General features: G+C 43.2%; 1 protein-coding gene across 1 annotated transcript; it reads left to right on the top strand.

Moving 5' to 3' along the window:
* Positions 1–6400: 6400 nt before the first annotated feature.
* Positions 6401–21850, top strand: KIAA1210 (KIAA1210 ortholog). Its single transcript, XM_012556517.2, has 9 exons — positions 6401–6470; positions 6668–6778; positions 7935–8940; positions 9079–9408; positions 9802–10243; positions 10457–11855; positions 16964–17127; positions 18809–18911; positions 21091–21850. The coding sequence occupies exons 1-9, from the start codon at positions 6401–6403 to the stop codon at positions 21258–21260; spliced, it is 3795 nt and encodes a 1264-aa protein (XP_012411971.1). The 3' UTR covers positions 21261–21850.
* Positions 21851–23120: the final 1270 nt, after the last annotated feature.

The following is a 23120-nucleotide window of genomic DNA, read 5'->3' as shown; positions in this document are numbered from 1 at the left end:
CGACCAAATCAGTTTTCAAAAATTTACAGCAAGTTTCTGAAGCCCAGATCAAATCTTTAAAACAAAACAAAACAAAAAATCCTCTAATGCATCAAAAGGAGAACATGATGCCTCCTTTCCCATTGTTGCATAGAAATTTGATGCTTACAAAGTGAGTATGCATATATATGTGCATTTGATTCTCTCAATAACTGTAAAGTTTGGGGAAGGTACTGTCATTCCTATTTTAGATGGAAAAACAAAACAAAAGAAAACCCTGAGGTTTAGAGAGGTGAAATGCCTTGGCTAAGACCACAGAGCCAATTAGAGATAGATCTGGGATTCAAACAAAGAACGCCTACTGAGTCCATGGCATTTTTCACCAAACCATGTGGCCTCTTACAGCTCTCTAAACTTGGACAACTAATGCCCAGTAATAGCAACGGCAGCTAACATTATTGAGAGCTGTTTTCAGGGCCAGATTAATGCATGTGAGGGCCCTAAACACTGATAATCTGTGGTGCTCCTTCCTCTGCTTACTCATGCATTCGAGTGGGACAAAACCAAACCAAACCCATTGCCCAAACCCATTGAGTCAATTCCAACCCATAGAGACTCCATAGGACAGAGCAGAACTGCCCCATAAGGTTTCCAAGGAGCACCTGGTGGATTCGAACTGCCAACCTTTTGGTTAGTGATACAGCTGTATCATTTAACAACTGTGCCACCAGGGCCCCTTGAATGCGATGTGTGAGTTTTATATATATATATATATATATATATGTGTGTGTGTGTGTGTGTGTGTGTGTGTGTGTGTGTGTCTGTGTGTGTGTCTTAGCTATCCATGATGTAACTTCTTTTTAAATGCAACTATAATATTAGCAATTGAATGCAAAGCTGTATGCCATTTTAGTGAAATGAGATGAACCGGATTATAAAATTTTTTGTTGGATGGGTACTAAGATTTTTACTTAGGACATAACTCTGTACATAAATGCTATTCAGTTAAAAACTCCAAGGAGTTGCTGGTAGATTCAAACTGCCAACCTTTTGTTTAGTGATACAGCTGTATCATTTAACAACTGTGCCACCAGGGCTCCTCGAATGGGATTGTGTGTGACACACAAAAGACAACTGCAGCATTTCTTCCGCCTGTGCCAGAGTGAAAAGTCTCCAGGCACTGGAATCACAGGTCATAACCATGTTTGGAACCAAGATAGCACGCTTAGGTTATCACTGGCTGAACATACAATGGTGGTGGGGAGATATGAAGGGATGTCAAAGCTGCAAATACCAAAGGGTCCCTGGTACTGTGCAAAGCTAGTTTGGAAAGAACTAATGGGTAAACACAAATGCAAGTGCCGCGCACCTGCTAAATCACATCATTTTCTGCTGATGCCCAGGAGACAGGTGGCTCATCACCTGGCCTTTAAAGGGGCTTCTGCTAACACAGATATCTGGAACGTCTTAAAAATGGGAGGAACTGTGGGGTGTTTCTTTGAGGTGTGGAAAATGCTATGTCAAGAAGCCCAGAGGAGACTATTTTAAAGCTCCTACAGAGGAACATGAGTAGGTGCCCCAGAACCAGAAAGTTTGGAGAGGTGGGGGCCAGCCAGATCCTCAGTGTCCCCTCATCAGCCTTGCACCCAGGGATGGATTACCCAATAAGCAAGGTATGCATGGGCTTACTTGTGCTTACTTACTAATCTGTAGTGCACAATTTCACCTTTTTTCACCACATATTTGATTTCACCCATGTGAAATTGTTCATTACAAAGTAGTAAGTAAACACATTTAAGCCCATGCATACCTTGCTTACTGGTTAATCTGCCCCTGCTTGCACCCATGAATGCAAATATAAGTAAAGGCAATATGCTGTCTATGCAAATACAGCTTGAAGGCAAGTGCTCTTCCAACCTGATTTTGTTTTCTCCACCCAACCCTCCTATGTAGAAATCCTAGAGCCTTGCCATGTTTTACTGACACAGATTGTGCCTCTGACCCCAGCCAGATGCCTTCCTGTCAATAAGAAGGGGATAGACGACAAGATAAAATGCAAACCCTCAGACAATAGAAACTCCATTAAGTGGTTGGGTTCCTGTCCTGAGGGCAATAGGGAGCCCCTGAGTGCTTTCTAAACAAGGGAGCAACCTGAACTTCTTTCTGTTTCTCATTTTCACCTGCAAGAGAACGAATAGAACGTGTGTACCTTGCCTCTAATGTGCTCATTGGACCAGAAGTGTCAGTAGAGCTGCAGGAAAAGTAGACAGTGATTCATGAAGTTTTCTTCTTTAAGAATTCTTCAGCCAGTGGACTTTCCAGCTTTTGAGACTAGTGACAGCAAGTGGGGTTGACTTGTTTCTTTTCTCTCACTCTCCCCAGAGCGCCTCTGAGACATCATCTGGACTCATTCGCTCACCCTCCGTGACCACACTTGCCTCTTCCAGCAGCACCCAGCTGTCCGTTGGTTTCAGCACCCCAGCCACCTCCCAGGGCTGTTTGGATTCTTCAGCTGCTCGACACAAGATGGCTTTAAACCCCCGGAAACAAAAGAGCAAGAAGAAACTTCAAGCAACTGTAAGTCCTTCAGGAAGCCCAGGAATAAATTCTTTGTATAATGAAAAATGAGTTCCAACATTTGCAATTTGCTCTAGGGAAGTGGTATGGTTTAGAGGACCCATAGCCTAGGTGTTGTTGTTAGGTTCCATGGTGTTGATTTCAACTCATAGCGACCCCATGTGATAGAGTAGAACTGCCCATAGGGTCTTCTAGGCTGTAATCTTTACTGGAAGAGATCACCAGGTCTTTCTCCCGCAGAGCCGCTGGGTGGGTTCAAACTGCCAGCCTTTCAGTTAGCAGCCGAGCGCTTAACATTGTGCCACCAGGGCTCCTATACTCTAGGTAGGGATGGTAAAGTTGAGGGCACTGTCCTGGGCTTGATGCCCCCAGAGGGGTGAGCAATCTTGCATCTAATATTGAGGTAGCCTATCCATTTGGAACTTGTATAAAAGTGACTGAAGAAAGGAGCAACAGTGACAAAACCCCCAGAAACTTCTTATTGGATTAGCATCTGGGAATTCACTCAGCCCTCTGTAGAGAATCTTCAACCCTAGCCCAGATCAGGATTATTTTAGTTATTAATTATATGAAATTCATGAGTTACCAATGGTAGCACTTCCACTCATTTGTAGGTGAGGCTTCCAGAAACTCCAAACATTCACAACTCAGCTATTAACCCTTCAAAAGATCACTGTGTTCTTTTAAAGAATTATCTATAGGAGATCAGATTGACAACAGCAGCTCAAAAGTTAGATGAGAGGCTTAGGGGGCAGTGAGTTTGTGTTGATGATGGTAAAACAATTTGGAAAAGAATGTTGAGAAAGGTGGCACAACTTGAAGAATGTAACCAATGTCACTGAACTGTACATATAGAAATTGTTGAATTGATGATGTTTTGCTGTGTATATCTTCACCAAAAATAGAAAGTCCTCTCAGTGTCAAACAGATGTCACAAAGTCCTGTCATATGACTTTCTAGGAGGCAGAGTTATACTTAGGCCAACTGATTATGTTAAAAACATGATCACAGATCAGACTCAGAGACTGACGACAAAGAGAAGTGACAGCTGATAACAGAGAGAGATGAGAGAAATAATCTGGGGCCATTTAGTATAGGCCAAGAACCTTGCCCAGCTCTATAGCTCCCTTGGGGCCTCACTGAATCACAGTTTAGTGTAATAGATCATGTTCATTGTTTGTCCTAGTCATCAAGAAAAGTTGAATTATGTTCCCTGATTTCTATTTAAGAAGACAGGGAAGTAATGCCATTGGAAAAGATTTTCACTAAAAGTTAAGAATTAAAAGATACTAGTGTTTAAAAAAAAGAGCCTTGGTGCTGCAAAGGTTTAGCGCTTGGCTCCTAACCAAAAGGTTGGAAGTTCAAACCCACCTAGCCACTCTGCAGGAGAAAAACCTGGCAATCTGCTTCTGTAAAGATTACAGCCAAGAAGTATGGGGCAGTTCTACTCTGTCACATGGCGTTGCTATGAGTCGGAAATTGACTCGACGGTACACAACAACAGCGAGTGAAAAGGATGTGTCAGTGAGCTGGAAAATTCACTCTGGTGGAACACCCAATCCCAGTGATTCTGGGCTATAAGTGAGGGGCTGTAAATCAGAGCTGGAAAAGACAAAAAGATTGTGTAGTGCAAGCATTTTACAAGGAAGGACATTAAAGCACGAATAGTTGGAGTACTTGCCCAAAATCAAACACCCAGGTAATATCAGAGCTAGATCCAGAACCCAGTCTCCTGACTTCCAGCCCAGTACTCTTTTCACCCACCCCATTGCCTGTAGCTTAGACATCTCAATTTAGCTTTAGAAAGTAGTTATTGTTGTTAGGTGCCATCAAGTAAGTTCCAACTCATAGCGACCCTATGTACAACAGAACGAAACACTGTCCGGTCCTGCGCCATCCTCATAATTGTTGTTATGCTTGAGCCCGTTGTTGCAGCCAGTGTCAATCCATCTCATTGAGGGCCTTCCTCTTTTTCGCTGACCCTCTACTATACCAAGCATGATGTCCTTCTCCAGGGACTGATCCCTCCTGATTACATGTCCAAAGTATGTGAGACAAAGTGTCGCCATTCTTGCTTCTAATAAGCATTCTTGTTGTACTTCTTCCAAGATAGATTTGTTTGTTCTTTTGGCAGTCCATGGTATATTCAATATTCTTCACCAACACCATAATTCAAAGGTGTCAATTCTTCTTCAGTCTTCCTTATTCATTATCCAGCTTTTACATGTATATGAGGTGACTGAAAACACCATGGTTTGGGTCAGGCACATCTTGGTCTTTAAAGTGACATCTTTGCTTTTTAACACTTTAAAGAGATCTTTTGCAGCAGATTTGCCCAATGCAATGCATCTTTTGATTTCTTGACTGCTGCTTCCATGGGTGTTGATTGTGGATCCAAGTAAAATGAAATCCTTGACAACTTCCATCTTTTCTCCATTTATCATGATGTGTTGCTTTTTGGTCCAGTTGTGAAGGATTTTGTTTTCTTTATGTTGAGGTGTAATCCATACTGAAGGCTGTGGTCTTTGATCTTCATCAGTAACGGCTTCAAGTCTTCTTCACTTTCAACAAGCAAGGTTGTGTAGTCTGCCTACCGCAGGTTGTTAATGAGTCTTCCTCCAATCCTGGACACAAAGTACAAATTGAAAGAATATTGGCAGGAGCAGGGTGTGCAGTTAAGAAGGGTCCTTTGGTGGCTCTAAGAGGATCTCCTTGGTTTGGTGTCAGGCAAGGGGTGACCAGTTACTATGTGCCGAGCCCTGTACACACATTATCCCCTGGACACATCACCACAAACATGGGAGATGGGGGATGTTGGCTGAGGGAAACTTCATTGTGACCCTTCTTTCTTCCTTCTGATAGCTTAACTGAGAAGAAGCCTTGAGAGCACTCTCTGAAAAGGCCTGGACATCTCCTGCTTCCCTATAACTCTCTCTCTGACACATGGATGAATATAAAAGGGTCCAGGGTCATTTATGACACAGAGGCTGCTATCACTTGCTTCTTGCTCTGGAATGGCTTAGATCTGCAAGTCCCACAGGAGGTTTGTCCTTATCCCTAATTTAGAGACACAGAAACTGAGAATCAGAGCATAACTTGCCCAAGGTCACACAGCTAATAGGTGATGGAGCAGTAATTTGAACCCAGGTCTATCAGACCTCATTCACTCAAAAATTATCTTAAGCTGAGTGTCTCTGTGCAGGTACTTCGAGTGGGAGCATAAAGATTTGTATGTCTGTCTTTAGTGCATGCCATAAAGGCTTATACTAAGCAAATTCCAGCTGCCGTTCAGTGCAGTGCTGCTCTGACATTTCCAGAGCTGCAGTGTAATTATCTGCAAACCTTGTTTATGCTAAACCAATTTCAACCCATTCTGTGCAAGGGCTAAACCCTTCATCTTTTACTCTCTTCCATCCCAACAAAACCCCAGTCTTCTTTCTTCTTTGGAGCTGGAAAAACATAATTCATGCTTTCACTAAATTCCCTGAAACAAAGCCAAATGGGATTTGAATTTGGCTCACAAGTCTGGCGAACCAAATTTGAGAATTCCACTGTTGCCAGGGGCCTGATTGTTGTCAGACCCAGCAACCCCATTTTCAGATTAATGGCCTTCCAGTGTGTTTCAGTGGTTTCCGGCATGTTTTAGCATGTCACTCAGAGATTCAACCAAACCAGTTGCCAGTCAAGTTGATTCTGAATCATGGTGACCCCCATGTCTGTCAGAGTAGAACTGTGCTCCATAGGAGTTTCAATGGCTGACTTTTTAGAAGTAGATCACCAGGCCTTTCTTCCAAGGCATCTCTGGGTGGACTCCAACCTCCAACCTTTTGGTTAGCACCTGAGCATGCTAACTCTTTACACCACCCAGGGACTCCCTCAGAGATCAGAAACTCCAAATATGGATGAAACACTTACAATGAGTAAAACAATTAGCAGGGACCTCTGGTTGGATGCCACTGGGAAAAACTTCCATCTTTAATGGTATTGTTATGCTCCCAGCAGAGTCTTTTGGATATCAAGAACATCTTTCCTTATTTTTTTCTTGTGGCAACCATGAAGGGGTAGGTAGAGAACACTTCAGTCTGATTCAAACTCTTTCCCTCCCTGTTTTAGGTGAAACCAAGACAGGAGGAGCCAAGCCTTCCACTGGCTTCTGAAGAAGAGAAGAGTACAACCCAACCAGAAGAAACTGACCAAAAGAAGCCAAAAAAAGACAGTGCAGGTTGGCACATCTTCACCCTCATCCTGAAACATGTATTGCGAGCTTAATTGCACGGTGCTATATGACAGGAGCTATATAAAGAGGAACCTGCTGCCCTTGGTCCTCAAAGAACTTTCCATTTAAGAAGCATACTAAGGTGGTCCAGTTTTCTCCATCTAAACTGCCTAATAAATGCAATTGCCACTTGTGTAGGGTTTAGGTAAAGGTCATACCTGATTGCTATTTTATCTAAATGAACTTCCAGCCATAGAGGTGTTTTGTTAGCTTGTTTGTAAGTTTGTTTTATCCTCTCTGAGTCTATTGCATATGTTGAGTTCCTCAGTGAGCCCATCTTTCTGAGGGCAGCCAGTGATTTCCCCCTCAGTGATCCCCTCAACAACAGAACCAGACAAGAATAACAGAGTTGGCCCCATACTCCCTTTTTAAAGTTACCTTTCTCTTCCAGTAGAGAGAAAAGGTCTTGTGTTAACAGTGAGACCAGTTCCCATATCCGTGGGCAAAACAGTTTGGGCAGCTGCAGACAGATGTCTTTGGCAGCCAACACCTGTCAAATCCTGAAACAATGACCACCACCAGACTGAAAGTGTGTGTGTGTGTGTGTGTTACGCATGCACGTGTACGCGTGTGTGTGTGCGTATGTGGATATTGGCTTCAGCTGATGGAAAGCTAATTTCAAGCAGTACGTACTTGCTAAAACAAAATTCCAGTTCCACAAATTAAGCGGAACAGTTATTTCATGTTTTTGCCACAAAGGATTTCACACGTGGGCTCAAAGACAGGATATCCCTAAATACACTTTCCCATGAAAACTAACGAAACGATCACACGTACACACACACACACACACACACACACACAATAAAAAGAAATTAAATGAGTAATCTCTTTTAATTTCTTTTTATCTTTTTCATAGTTATTTTTAATAGTTGTCCCTTTTCACCCAGAGAATAGAACTGAGTCAGTGTCCATGGGGGCAGATACTTGGGTTTTCCATATAATGAAAGTGGTTTTGAGTGTTACCAGCTATGCTCAGCACTGTATGCTGGATATGAAACCACTAGATGGAGCTAGGGATGCAGTAGACAGGGCAGAGTATTCTTATTTTAGGATGTCAAAACACACATATTTCTCCTTTCCTTATTTCTATTTGGTACAGGTCCCTCAAGCCACGAACAGAGCCACAAGACTGAGATTTATGCTAAGAAGACAACAGATCAGGCTTCAAACACTGATGCAGCTGGGAGTCAGGGCTACCCAGTGTCAGCAGCACATGGAAGAAAACGTGGAAGGAAAAGATCAAATACTTCAGGAATGAGTGAGTGTGGATCCAAAGGAAGAAGACTTAAAAAATCCAGTCAAGGCCGTGGCCTAGGAGATCGAGCTGGGTCCCCATCTGCTGAGAAGACTGCCAGGGATTGCCCTCTCTGGCACCTGCCCTTGGAGAAGCAAGTTATGGAGCAACCCACAACTCCAGAAGCAGAAACAGCTACCCCTCAGGAGTTGCTAAGTGCCGGCATAGATGACAAAGCCAGAAAAGCATCATCAGCACCACAACCCATACCTGAAGACATGAGAGAGTCCATGGTTAGTGGTCCACCACCAAACAATGAAGATAGGGCTTCTGGAGCTGAGAATACAGAAGCCAGGGCTTCTCTTTTACCAGTAGTGGAAAGCCCTTCTACAACCCAAGAAGATGTCATTCCCCCAGTGAGACTGGAGGCTCAGGCAGTTATGGATCCTTCTCCCATCCAGTCAGAAGGGGAAGCAGCTTCCAGCCTTGATTCACAAAATGCCCAATTTAAAATGGAGTCAGCTCAGGATACACCAACCATCTGCAAAGAAAAGCCTCCTGGAAACGTGCTCCAGGCCTTTACAGCAAGCACTGCAGATACAGCAAGTGCTAGGGCAGATAGAGGCATTTCTGCTGCGAGGCTGCCTCCCAGAAGCCTTTTTCAGGCTTTGGAGAGGCCTGAAGACTATCAACAAGTCTCAGATTCAGAGAGTACTTCAGAAGAGGAGAGTGATTCTGAGGAGCAGCTGGCTCCTGGACACTCTTTCCAGTCCTTGGAGAAGCCTGAAGATGAACAAGAAGTCTCCTCAGAATCAGAAAGTTTAGCTGGGGAATCGAGCAGTTCTGGGCAGCAGATGGCTCTCAGACACTCGTCACAGGCCTTGGGGAAGGCTGAAGATAAACAAGAAGCCTCCTCAGATTCAGAGAGTACTTCAGAGGAGGGGACTGGTTCTGAGGAGGGGACTAGTTCTGAGGAGGGGACTGGTTCTGAGGAGCAGCTGGCTCCCAGATGCCTTTCCGAGGCTTTGGGGGAGCCTGAAAATGAAGAAGTCTCCACAGGATCAAATAGTTATGTTGAAAAGTACAATAGTGCTGAGGATTGGAGCAGCTCTGAGGAAGACCTGCCTCCCAAACACCCTTCCCAGGCCTTGGGAAAGCCTGAAGACCAACGAGAAGTCGCCTCAGTTTCAGAGAACACTCCTGAGGAGTGGAGTGTTTCTGTGGAGCAGCGGCCACCCAAATGCCCTTCTCAGCCCTTTATGAGGCCTGTTGTTCAGCAACAAGTCCCGTCAGGTTCAGTGAGTGCTTCTGCAGAATGGAGTGGTTCTGTGGAGCCAATGTCTTCCAGCTGCCCTTCCCAGCCATGGTTGAGCCCTGAATTCAAGCAACAAGTCTCTGCAGGTCCAGAGAGCACTACTGTTGAGTGGGACATTCCTATGGAGCCGCTGCCTCCCAGAGTCTCTTCTAAGCGTCAGAGAAGGCCTAAAGTAGGGAAACAAGTCTTCTCAGATCCAGAGAGTGCTACTGTTAAGGAGATTATTTCTAGGGAGCCTATGCCCCTGATGAGACCAGTAGTTGAGCAAGAAGTCTCTGTAGGTCCAGAAATCACTGCTGCTGAGGGGAGCAGTTCTGTGCAGGAGCTGTCTACCAGATGTCCTTCCCAGCCTTTGGTAAGACCAGCAGTTGAGCAACAAGTCTCCTTGGGTGCAGAGAGTGTTGCGACTGAGGAGAGAATTTCTATGGAGCCTCTGCCTTCCAGACGCACTTTTCAGCCACGGATGAGCCCTAAAGTCAAGCAACAAGTCTCTTCATTTCCAGAAAGCACAGTTGTTGAAGGGAGCATTTCTATGGAGCATCTGCCTCCTAAACTTTTTTCCCAGTCTTTGATGAACCTTAAAGTTGAGCAAAAAGTGTTTTCAGGTTCAGAGGGTGTTGCTGCTGAGAGGATCATTTCTGTGGAACCACTGCCTCCCAGATATTCTTCCCAGTCCTTGCCAAATCCTAAAGTCCAGCAAATCTTCTCAGAGAGCACAGCTGTTGAGGAGGGAATTTTTGTGGAGCCGCTGCCTCCTGGATGCACTTTCCAGCCCTCGATGAGGCCTAAATTCCAGCCACGGATCATTACTTTAGATTCAATGAGTGCTTCTGCAGAATGGAGCGGTTCTGTGGAGTCAGTCCTTCCCAGACACCCTTTCCAGTCATGTGTGAGGCCTAAATTCAAGCAACAAGTCTCTGCAGGTCCAGTGAGTGCTGCTTTTGAGGGGAACGTTTCTATGGAGTCGCTGTCTTCCAGATATCATTCTCAGACCCTGATGAAGCCAATAGGCAAGCAAGAAGTCTCCTCAGGTTCAGTGAGTGCTTCTGCAGAATGCAGCGATTCTGTGGAGCCAGTGCCTCCCAGACACCCTTCCCAGCCATGGGTAAGCCCTAAATTTGAGCAACAAGTCTCTACAGGTCCAGAGAGTACTGCTGTTGAGGTGGGCATTTCTACAGAGCAGCTGCCTTCCAGACATCCTTCTCGATCCATTGTAAGACAGAAAGTCCAGCAAATTTCCTCCAGTTTTGAGAGTGCTGCTATTGAGGGGGGCATTTCTGGGAAGCCACTGCCTCCCAAATATCCTACCCAGGTCTTAATGAGATCTAAAGTCCAGGAAATGTCCTCACATCTAGAGAACACTGCTGTTGAAGAAGACATTTCTACGAAATCGCTGCTTCCTGGGCGTCCTTCCCAGTCATTTGTGAAGTTTATGGCACAGCAAGTCTTTTCAGGTTCAGAGAGCCCTGCTGTTGTGGGGGGCACTTATGTGGATCCTCTGCCTCCAAATCATTCTTCCAAATCTCTGTTGAAGCCTAAAGTCGAGCACCAAGTTTTCTCAGGTTCTGAGAGTGCTGACATTGAGGAAGGCATTTCTATGAAGCCGATGCCTATGAAGCGCCGTTTACAGTCTTTGGAAAGGCCTAAAGACCGACAAGAAGTTTCCTCAGATTCAGAGAATACTCCAGAGAAGTGGAGCAGCTCTAAAGAGCAACTGCGTCCCAGACACCTTTCTCAGGCATTGGGGAAGCCTGAGCACCAGCAAGAAATCTCAGTTTCTAAGAGCTTCCCTGAGGAGAGGAGGAGCTCTGAAGAGAAGCTGCCTTCCAGACACCCTTTCCAAGCCACAGATTCCCAGCCACAGACTTCCTCAACAGGCTCAGTGAATGTACCTGTAGAGTGCAGCAGAGACTCTGAAGAACAGCAACAGAGTGCTACTGCTGAGGGATCCATTTTTGAGAGTGATGCTGGCAGCCGGTCCCTACCAAGAGCTCCGGTTTCTCCAAACAAAACCAAGAGGCACAGCCAAAGCTCCGAAGACCTCATTAAGTCTCTTTCTACCAAACCTGTGAAGTTCATCGCTGCTCCTGCCCAGCAAACATCCATTTCTGGGGGTCTTTACTCTAAGAAAGAAGTTCTTGAGAGAGGTGAACAGAATGATAACAAGCTTTCAAGTTCACCTGCCAGTGGGGCTGATATTGAAAACCTTTTTGGAGTGAAGCTGAGAAGAATCCCTTCCTCGCAGAAGTACAAGAGTGAGAAACAAGGTGAATTTACCAAGCTTCCTACAAGCCCCTTGGGCCCAACTTCATCATCCAAAGGAAGAGAATATCAAATCAGAAGAACCGCTTCCCTGGGGCGCCTGGGAACCTCAGACAATCTCACAAGAATGGCTGACTTGGCAGAGAAGCAACAGGTGGGGCCCAAATCTGAAGGCATAACCAAGAAGCAACCTGCTTACAAGATCCCAGGTAAGACTTTAGCTTACTAGAAGGCAAGTAAGTACCAAGTGGAGGGAAGAACTGGAAATCAAAGACTTGGATGGGAGGGAGTCTGTTCTAGCCTTATCTACTGAGTTGTTAATTTAATAGGGCTGGCTTATGGATTTGGGGGCAGGGTAGTGCCCCCTTCTGAGTAGTGCTCCATTCTAGATTAATGGATTTGGAGGTGGTTAATTTTGACTCTTCCCTTTTCCCAAGGGAGTCTCCGTCTGGATACCCATCCACATTCTGGAATGGGCACATGATCATCTCCCCATTCCCTCTCCCCTTCCCCTCTGTACACCTTACATTTGGATGGAACTTTATGCTTTTCTCAAACTACTTTTACATGTATTATGCCCCCCCAATACCATGTGGATTTTTTTAAGCCAACTCATTAATAGAGAAATATGTTCAGACTCTCAGCCTGAAATCTTTTTTTCTTCTTTTTTATTGTGCTTTTGGTGAAACTTTACAGAGCAAATTAGTTTCTCATTCAACCATTTATCCACAAATTGTTTTGTGACATTACTTGCAATCCCCACAATGTGTCAACACTCTCCCCTTCCGCACCCCAATTCCCCGTTTCCATCCATCCATTTTTGCTGTCCCTTCCTGCCTTCTCATCATTGCTTTTGGGCAGATGTTGCCCCTTTGGTCTCGTATACATGACTGAACTAAGAAGCACATTCCTCATGGGTGTTATTGTTTGTTTTATAGACCTGTCTAATCTTTGGCTGAAGGGTGAACTTTGGGAGGGGCTTCAGTTCTGAGTTAAAAGGGTGTCTGGGGGCCATAGTCTTGGGGGTTCTTCCACTCTCTGTCAAACCAGTAAGTCTGGTCTTTTTTGTGTGTGTGAATTTGAATTTTGTTCTATATTTTTCTCCTGCTCTGTCCAGGATCCTCTATTAAGATCCCTGTCAGAGCGGTTGTTGGTGGTAGCCGGGCACCATCTAGTTCTTCTGGGCTCAGGCTGGTGGAGGCTGTGGTACTTGTGGTCCATTAGCCCTTTGGGCTATTATTTCCCTTGTGTCTTTGGTTTTCTTCATACTCCTTTGCTTCAGACAGGATGGGACCAGTAGGCATATCTTAGATGGCCACTCACAAGCTTTTAAGACCCCAGACGCTACTCACCAAAGTAGGATGTAGAACATTTTCTTTATGAACTTTGTTATGCCAATTGACCTAGATGACCCCCATGACCATGGTCCCCAGCCCTCAGCCCCAGTAGCTCAGTCCCTCAGGGTGTTTAGATGTATCTAGGAAGCTTCTATGACTTTGCCTTGGTCAAGTTGTGCTGACTTCCCCTATATTGTGCACTATCTTTCCCTTCACCAAAAACCAAAAAAAAAAAAAAAAACCCAAACCCGTTGCCGTTGAGTCGATTCCAACTCATAGCACCCATATAGGACAGAGTAGAACTGCCCAATAGCATTTCCAAGGAACGGCTGGTGGATTCAAACTGCCAGCTTATCTACTATCTAGTTAATGATTTCCCCTCCCCAACCACCCCTCCCTCCTAACCATCAAAGATTGTTTCTTTCTGTGTGTAAACCTTTTATTGAGTTTTTATAATAAGTGGTCTCATACAGTATTTGTCCTTTTGCGATTGACTTATTTCACTCAGCATAATGCCGTCCAGATTCATCCATGTTGTGAGATGTTTCTCAGCTTGGTCATTGTTCTTTATCATTGCGTAGTACTCCACTGTGTGTATGTACCACAGTTTATCCATTCATCTGTTGATAGGCATCTAGGTTGTTTCCGTCTTTTTGCTATTGTGACTAATGCTGCAATGGGTGTGCATATGTCTATTTGTGTGATGGCTCTTATTTCTCTAGGGTATATTCCTAGGCGTGGGATTGCTCGATCATATGGTATTTCTATTTCTAGCTTTTTAAGGAAGTGCCGTATTGTTTTCCATAGTGGTTGGACCATTTTACATTCCCACTAGCAGTGCATAAGGGTTCCAGTCTCCCCACAGCCTCTCCAACCTTTGTTATTTTCTGTTTTTCTTTTGATTAGTACCATTAATGTTGGGGGGAGACCATTAATGTTGGGGGGAGATTGTATCTCATTGTAGTTTTGATTTGCATTTGTCTAATGACTAGTAATTGAGAGCATTTCTTCATGTGTCTGTTAGCTGCCTGAATGTCTTCTTTGGTGAAGTATCTGTTCATATACTTTGCCCATTTTTTTAATTGGATTATTTGTCTTTTTGTTGTTGAGGTGTTGCAGTATCTTGTAGATTTTAGAGATTAGGCCCTTGTCGGATATGTTGTAGCCAAAAATTTTTTCCCAGTCTGTAGGTTCTTTTTACTCTTTTGGAGAAGTCTTTTGGTGAGTGTAAGTGTTTAATTTTTAGGAGCTCCCAGTTATGTAGTTTATCTTATGGTGCTTGTGCATTGTTAGTTATGGTTTGTATCCTATTTATGCTGTATATTAGGACCCTTAGTGCTGTCCCTATTTTTTCTTCCATGGTCTTTATAGTTTTAGGTTTTATATTTAGGTCTTTGATCCATTTTAGATTAGTTTTTGTGTATGGTGTGAGGTATAAGTCGTGTTTCATTTTTTTACTGATGAACATCCAGTTTTGCTGGCACCATTTGTTAAAGAGGCTATCTTTTCCCCATTTAATGGACTTTGGGTCTTTGTCAAAGATCAGCTGCTCATAGGTGGATGGATTTACACCTGGGTTCTCAATTCTGTTCCATTGGTCTATGATTCTGCAGTTGTACCAGTACCAGGCTGTTTTGACTACCATGGCTGTATAGTAGGTTCTGAGATCAAGTAGTGTGAGGCCTCCTACTTTGTTCTTCCTTTTCAATAATGCTTTGCATATCCGGGGCCACTTTCCTTTCCATATAGTTAGTGATTAGTTTTTCCGTATCGTTAAAAAAATGCTGTTGGTATTTGGATCAGGACTGCATTATATCTGTAGATTGCTTTGGGTAGAATTGACATTTTCATAATGTTGAGTCTTCCTATCCATGAGCATGGTATGTTTTTCCATTTGTGTAGGTCTCTTTTGGTTTCTTGTAGTAGCATTTTGTGGCTTCCTTTGTATAGATCTTAAACCAAAAAAACCCATTGCCATCGAGTTGATTCCGACTCATAGCAACACTATAGGACAGAGTAGAACTGCTCCATAGGGTTTCCAAGGAGTGGCTGGTGGATTCAAACTGCCAACCTTTTGGTTAGCATCCAAGCTCTTAACCACTGTGCCACCAGGGCTCCTTTATGTCCCTCGTCAGATTTATTCCTACTTTTTTTTTTCCAGGGGCAGTTATAAATGGTATTGTTTTCTTGATTTCCTTTTTGAAGTTCTCTTTGTTGGTGTATAGGAACCCAACTGATTTTTGTATGTTTATCTTGTATCCTGGTGCTCTGTTGAATCTTTCTATTAGTTCCAGTAATCTTCTTGTGGAATTTTTGGGGTTCTCTATAGTATCATATAATCTGCAAACAGTGATAGTTTTACTTCTTTCTTTCCAGTTTGGATGCCCTTTATTTCTTTTTCTTGCCTTATTGCTCTAGCTAGAACTTCCAGCACAATGTTAAATAGGAGTGGTGATAAAGGGCATGCTTGTCTTGTTCTGTTCTCAGGGGGAATGCTTTCAGCCTCTCTCCATTGAGAATGATGCTAGCTGTTGTTTTGAATAGATGCTGTTTATTATGTTGAGGAATTTCCCTTCTATTCCTATTTTGCTGAGAGTTTTTATCAGGAATGGGTATTGAACTTTATCAAATGCCTTTTCTGCATTGATTGAGATGATCATGTGATTCTTTCATTTTATTTATGTGGTGGATTACGTTGATTGATTTTCTAATGTTGAACCATCCTTGCATAACTGGTATGAATCCCACTTGGTCGTGGTATATTATTTTTTTGATATGATGCTGAATTCTATTGGCTAGAATTTCATTGAGAATTTTTGCATCTATATTCATGAGAGATATTGGTCTGTAATTTTCTTTTTTGTGGTGTCTTTGCCTGGCTTTGGTATCAGGGTTATGCTAGCTTCATAGAATGAATTTTGGAATATTCTTTCCTTTTCTATGTTCTGAAATAGAGTAGAACTGGTGTCAATTCTTCTCTGAGTGTTTAGTAGAACTCTCCAGTGAAGCCGTCCGGGCCAGGGGTTTTTTTGGTTGGGAGTTTTTCAATTACCTTTTCAATCTCTTCTCTTGTTATGGGTCTGTTCAGATTTTGTATCTCAGTTTGTGTTAGTTTAGGTAGGTAGTGTGTTTCTAGAAATTTATCCATTTCCTGTAGATTCTCAAGTTTGTCGGAGTACAATTTTTGACAGTATCTGAAATCTTGATTTAATGTAAATGTTTCTACTTCTATAGCCTCTTTATTCACCCAAAATATCTGAGAATCTCCAGCTAGGTAACCTTCTAAGCATTAGTCTCTTCCAAAACCCTCATATCTTCACACTCATCATCACATAGTCTTGTATATGCCTGTAAACCCACCCATGTATATACACACACTTGCATAAGGGACTTGCTGTTGTTGTTAGGTGCCATAAGGGACTATGAAGTAACAAATATTATGTTTTTTCCTTGAGAATGACATCAATGGCCTGAGCCTCTGGTATCCTAGGAATTTTCCCAGCCCACCTGGCAGTGACTGGCCTACCCTGATTTTCCATTGCCAACGAGTCGATTCCGACTCATAGAGATCCTATAGGACAAAATAGAACTGCCAAGGCTGTAATCTTTACGGAAGCAGACTGTTGCATCTTCCTCCTACAAGGCGGCTGGTGGGTTTGAACAGCTGAACTTTCAGTTAGCAGCTGAGCTCTTAACCACTGCGTCACCAGGGATCCTCTACCCTAATTTAGAGATGAGAAAAGGGATGGACAAAAGGATGGAAAGGGACCAGTAAGGGGACAGTATACCCAGGCAGTTAAGAAGTACCGCTTCTCAACCATTCAAGGAACTCCTGCCTTGCCAGGATGGAAGGAGTCACAAGAGAAGGAAGCCCTTCTCTACTTGATATCTCTTTCATTTGGCAATAAACAAGGATCTCATTTGGGCTTAAGGCCCTGCCTGCCTTGCTGCAATTCTAACTCCTTTCATTCCTTTCTCAGAAAAGCCTCCTCGTCGACAGTCAGATCATGCCACCTCAGAGCCAACTTGGATAACCATGGTAAAGCAGAGGCAGAAGACTTCCCAGGCTCACGTTCCTATGAAACAACTTAACACCAAGAAAGGAGATGGAGCCAAGGCTAAGACTAAGGAGACTCGATATGGGGTAGGATCTGGGGCAGCCTTGAAAACACTACAAAAACTTGCTGGAGTCACTGATTAAGCTTCCATTGGGAACTTTGTCAGGCATGCAGCTCCCTATCTCTTTGTGCATTAATCAAAGCAGGAGAAGTCTTCAGGGGGAAAAACCATGCTTGTACTTACACAGATATGCCCTGCCTTATGATCTTAAAGAGTCTGGTGAAAAGTAATGAACATGGGGAGATTTTGTAAACCAAATCCTATCCTAAATACTCCAGAGCAGGGTTCCATGAAATTAGTTGAGAAATAAGGTTGTTGTTGTTGTTGTTAGTTGCCCTTGAGTCAATTCTGACTCATAGGGACCCCATGTATGCAGAGTAGGACTGCTCCATAGGATTTACAAAGTTGTGACCTTTTGGAGTAAGTCATAAAACCCCCAAAGGTAACTTTGGGGTAAGATTTAGTGATTATCTTTATAGATATTTTATGCCTATAAATATGTATATGTATTTAAAAATATAAATGGAATCAAACTATACATACTATTTTTTTCATTTAACATTTCATTCTGGTTACATTTCCATATCATTACAAAATGATTTACCTTCATGGATTTGATGTCTGGATTCTTCATATTGATTTGGTTTTGTGTGGCACCTACCTGTAGGTTAAAAAAATGCTATGTGATAAACTATGCTAATGGTACCACATGTGGATCAGGGATGATGGTCTTACTTCCAATGTCCTATTTTCAATGTCTTTTGAAGTGTTGGAATGAGTCAAAACTGCAGAAAACTGACTCAAGAAAACATATCAAATTTACATATCAAGAGATATGTATAAGTTTCTATACTTTTAAGTGGTTACTGAGTTCATTGAGGGACCACCTGATGAACTGTTTAACTCTCTGTTTCAAAGATGTTTTATTTTTCATCATTAGCATTTATATGGGAGCAGGATCATACAAGTGCAAAGTCCACCTTGGTTAGATGTAGACCTTTATTAGGGTTCTGGAAGGAGGATTTGTATGAAGTTTTTATCAGGGGCAGATGCACTAGACCAGTTAATTTATTCCAGTTGTGGAAATTAATTTGAAAAGTCTAGACTGCATGATTTTGAAAAGACCTACGATTACATTGCTTTCTAACGCAAGGAGTGCTTCAAGTCAGATGTCCACAAGTTTCACTAAGTAGAAATCCTATGAAACTCACTTCAATGAATCGATACAATCTGTAACCTCCACATTCTTTTAGTTTGCTGTTAAGAGCTGGTAAAGTACTAGGAAAAAGGTTATTCTCAAATAATTCTCATGTTACCCTGTTTTGTATGTATGATTAGACAACCTTTTCTTTCAGGTCTGAAAGGTGGTAAATTTGAGCCAGCTTAGGTTTTGTGAATCTAAATTCTAAACCAAAGGGCTCTCAGTGTCATTTCTTTCATTTATCCATCTACCCATACATCCATGTATCCATCCATGTATCCATCCATCCATGTATCCATCCATCCATGCATGCATGCATGCATGCATCCAGCCAGCCAGCCAGACAGCCAGCCAGCGAGCCAGCCATCATCTATATCTTTACTCTTGACCACTGTTGAACTCATAGTACCCTGGATAGGGCTTGCACCTGTGGTCTTCTGAATAAGTAACTTGCTGTTTTCATGTTAGGACTTATAAGTTTTCTGTTTTCTTTGTTTTATTCAAGGGCGCTAAACCTGCAAATGAAAATCGACAAAAGGTTTTTGTTTCCAATGTCTATAGACAGGAGAAGATGGCACAGACAAAGCTACCTAAGTCTACCAAAGCAGGTAAAAACTCAGGCCCCCTACTCCCAAAAAATAATCCTGGCAGAATGTTGTGAAACTTGAAATTTCAAGCTCAGGCAATCCATGTCTCTTGCGCCCAATATCAGCAACCTGATTCTCTTGTGGCCCTTCAGTTAGATACAGATAGCAGCCTGTTTTAGGAAAATTCAATGATTATGACTAATATAAATCCAGTGTGTAACTCTCAGAGGGTCCACCAGTCTTTTACCCCACCTAAGGGAGCTATATAGGCACAGAACTATGATCACTTACTAAAATGTTCCTGTGGCTAGGTATGCAAGAGGAAAGTTCTAAGTTACTTTCCAGTTCACAGCAAAGCACTATTTTCTCACCTTTTATATTCCCAATGTAACTGTTAAAAATAACCTACTATAAAGGCCTGGAGTCCCTGGGTGGTACAAACAGTTAAGCACTTGGCTACTAACCAAAAAGGTTGGAGGTTCGAACCCACCCAGAAGCACCTCAGAAGAAAGGCCTGGCAATCTGATTTTGAAAGGTCATAACCACTGAAATCCCTATGGAGTACAGTTCTACTCTGAAACACATGAGGTCACCATGAGTCTGAATTGACTCAATAGCAACTAGTTTATAATGGCCTAGTGGTATTGAATTGAACCTGTTTTTGACAAAATGCAAATGTCTTTAACTATTTGAGAGACTTGTTTCAGCCCCTCTGTAGTCTGAACAGGGATGTGAGAGGTGGGGAAATAGTGACTGCTGAAAAAACACTGTGCTGGGATATAATAGAATGTGGTCTCATTAGTAGGGCATGTATGCTAGAGGTTTTTTTTTTTTTTTTCAGCTGGAGCAGGGGGAGGGAAAGATGGACTTATATTGAACCATCCTTGTCCTTTCCCTTCAGGGCTTTGAACCAGTTTGTTCCAGTTCAAATCCCAGTTGAGAATTTGCATTTCTAACAAGTTTCCAGGAAGTTATACATAAAAATCACACAGGGATCTTGTTAAAATGTAGATTCTGATTCAGTATATCTGGAGTGGAAATGCAAATTCTCAGCAGGGAAAGAAATAGTTCAAAGCCCTGTCTCCTTTAATCTCCCTCTTGAAGAAATTAGACTGGGAATTTGAGAACCCATTGCCTGGCTGTGAAATAGCAGCACCTGACCTGCTCATTGCTATTAATGGCCTCATAGGTACTATACTCTTGTGGAGTGGTTCACAACACTTGCTGTGCATTAGAATCACCTGGTGAGCTTTTTAAAGCTTAAAAGTGGTCCTGGCTCCATCCCTAGAGAGTCTAATTCAGTTGATTCAGGAAATGGCCTGGGCATTGGTATTTTTTTAAGTGCCCTAGGTGATTCTAATATGTAGACAGGATGGAGAACCACTGGTTGAGTCTAAGCCACTGAGTCAATCAATCATAAAGCATGATGGAGGAGGGAGTGGAATTAGGGGTAGGAAGATGGTAGTCTTCTTGGCTAGGGTAGTTGGTACAATGTTGTTTAGCATAGATTTTTACTCTGTGGATCTACTAAATCATCAGTCATTTCACAGGATGTCGTAGATTGGCAAAATACAGATAACCTTACCTTATTTGAAATTTTAAAAACTGAACAGATACCATACAATATCTTTCCTTTCTTGTCTCATTTCAAAAGTGTAAGACATGACAGTCTGAAAATAATGTCCCAAAGATTGGCAGTTACAGCTGTAGGAATTAGCTCTTAGGCCTTGTCATGTCCAGGATCCTGTAGCCATGTTGTTGTTGCTGCATGACGTTGAGTCGATTCCAACTCATAGTGACCATATATGACAGAGTAGAACTGCCCCATAGGGTTTCCTAGGCTGTAATCTTTACGGGAGCAGATGGCCAGGTCTTTTCTCCGTGGAGCCACTGGTGGGTTCGAACCACTGAACTTTTCAGTTCACAGCCGAATGCTTAACCATTGTGCCACCAGGGCTCCTTCCTGTGGCCGTAGCCATGTTGATTACCTTCCTTTGACATGCTGATACTGCCTTTGACATTGCCCATGCACTGACTTCTAGAAGCCTGGCACTGAAGGGAGCAGGAGTTGGAAAGCATTAAGAGCAGGGGGATCAGAGGAAACCTAAAAGATGGAAAAATGTGATTGCATCCCATAAACAACATACCCCAGTATCTCTGGGGCTTCTTATTGTTTGTGTGTTATTTGCTGTGGTTTCAGTTGAAGATCAGAAGATGGTTCAAGTGCCTGCCATGGAAAAAGAAATCAAAAGATCTGCAACTCTGCCAGCAGTGCTCCAAGAGCCCGCTGAGCCGGCTGAACCAGTTTGGTTCTCCCTGGCCAAGAAGAAAGCCAAAGCATGGAGCCATATAGCAGAAATCATGCAATAAATAGCTCATGGGTTGAGCGTCAGCATTTTAAATGATAATTACCAATAGCTGTATTAATTCCATGTAGTGGTTTCTTGACTGCGATGATTTTTAATTTAGCAAAAGAGCCTTAGAAATGAGAATTAAAGCTTATAATTATTTGAATGACATAAATGCCACGAATGCCTAACCTTCAGTACAGTCACTGCCAGCATCAGGAAACCCAGCATTTCCTCTCTAAAAAATATGGAAAATCTTTGCACTGCTGTAGAATTACAAAATCTTTAACATTGAACAATGTGCTTTGGAAGGAAGAAAGCAAAAACATTTTGTGGGAGCAGCTAAGAGGTTGTCATTTCCCTTAACCAAATAAAGTATTTCTACTGGAAAAATCCAGATGATTTGGCCCAAGGATTGGATTTTAGGCTTCATAAGCCAAGTTAAATGCTTCAATTCTTTGGTAGCTGCTCCCAGTTTTATAAAGGTTCCCAGAATAGGTGGTGGAAGTGAAAATTCTGGGTCTCCGAGAAAAATTTTGCACGGCCAGTCCCCCAGTTACACTACCTTTGGAAACATCTTCCCTGTATCCCTGGGGAGAGGGGCAATGCCTGCAACTCAGGTGACAGTAACACACAGAGCACTTATATAGAGCTGTCCCTTTGCATATGCCCCAGGCCAACCTGCCCCAGGCCTGGCCACAGTGAGAGCCTCCCAATGATGTTAATACTCTGGATCATTAGTCCATCAGTGTTTGGCCTTTTGCCCCAATGCCACTGAGACCCTCTCCAATTGCTCAGTAATATACTGCCCGTCATACATATCCTGTTGTTTAAGCACTTAATACCCTCTCAAAACTCAACATTGTACACATGCCAAAAGCTGTACTTGCAATCTCAAGCAGATGGCAAGCTCACCACCATGAAGGAAGCCTGCGGCCCCTGGAGAGCTTCCTTCCCCTCTGGCTCCAGCCTCAAGTTGGAGAATGCCCTGTAACCCTGCTTCTAGTCCCTTCCCCTCAGCAGCCTCTGCAGCCCAAGGTTTTAGCCCAAAGCAAGACTGCAATCCCAAAGCCATAGAGCAATTGACTTTCTGCCAACTGGAAGCCTTGAGTGATTAAATCAGCATCTCCCACCCTCATTCCTAGAGGCACACACCTCAAAAGTTACTAAGATGGATAGCCTTCACCTCCCCAGGGAACCACACACCCCAGCCCTAGAAAGAAGGAAGCCAAAAAAGGGAGAGTGGGAGAGGAAGAGTCAGGAGGAGAGTGATGGTCAGCTGTGAGGGGAGGGGGCAAGCAGGCCAGCAAGAATTGACTCCTCCCTTCCCACCCTGTCCTCAAGTTTTTTCTTTTGTAGCACCACCTTTATGAAAAACTCATAGGCAGAGTAGTGAAGACATAGGTACCTTTACCACAGAGTCAGTTTGTTACTTGGCAGATCTCCATGAGGCAAACCGCCCTAGATATTCATGCAGGTTCACCAGAAGTTAGTTAAATCTGCCTGTCCATCTCCTTTCCCTTTATTCCATCCCCCAGACACACCAAACACTAAGGGAGAGCGCTCTTCAGCCGCAGCGCAGTGTTTCTAGGGTATTGCTCTGGCCCTGGGTGCGTGGCGCCACTGAACAGTTTCTATTAACCCTGTACGCCCGGCGTCCTTCCTCAAGCACGGTAATGTGTTAATTAAAAGATTAACGAGTTTGACTTGTGTTTTTGAGCTGATATTAAAGTTATCTGAAAGAGTGGTGTCAGGTGTTTGGACGGGTGAGATTTCAGTGCTTGCCATAGGCGCCATTTTCTGTAGATGCGCCATTTTCTGTAGATACGCCACTGGCCGTAACAGGTTAATAGAACCGCTCAGTGGCACCAAGCGCCCAGGG

Source organism: Trichechus manatus, unplaced genomic scaffold (genome assembly GCF_000243295.1).
Source record: "Trichechus manatus latirostris isolate Lorelei unplaced genomic scaffold, TriManLat1.0 scaffold00068, whole genome shotgun sequence".
NCBI lineage: Eukaryota > Metazoa > Chordata > Mammalia > Sirenia > Trichechidae > Trichechus > Trichechus manatus.
This window is presented reverse-complemented; position numbering and strand designations above follow the sequence as displayed.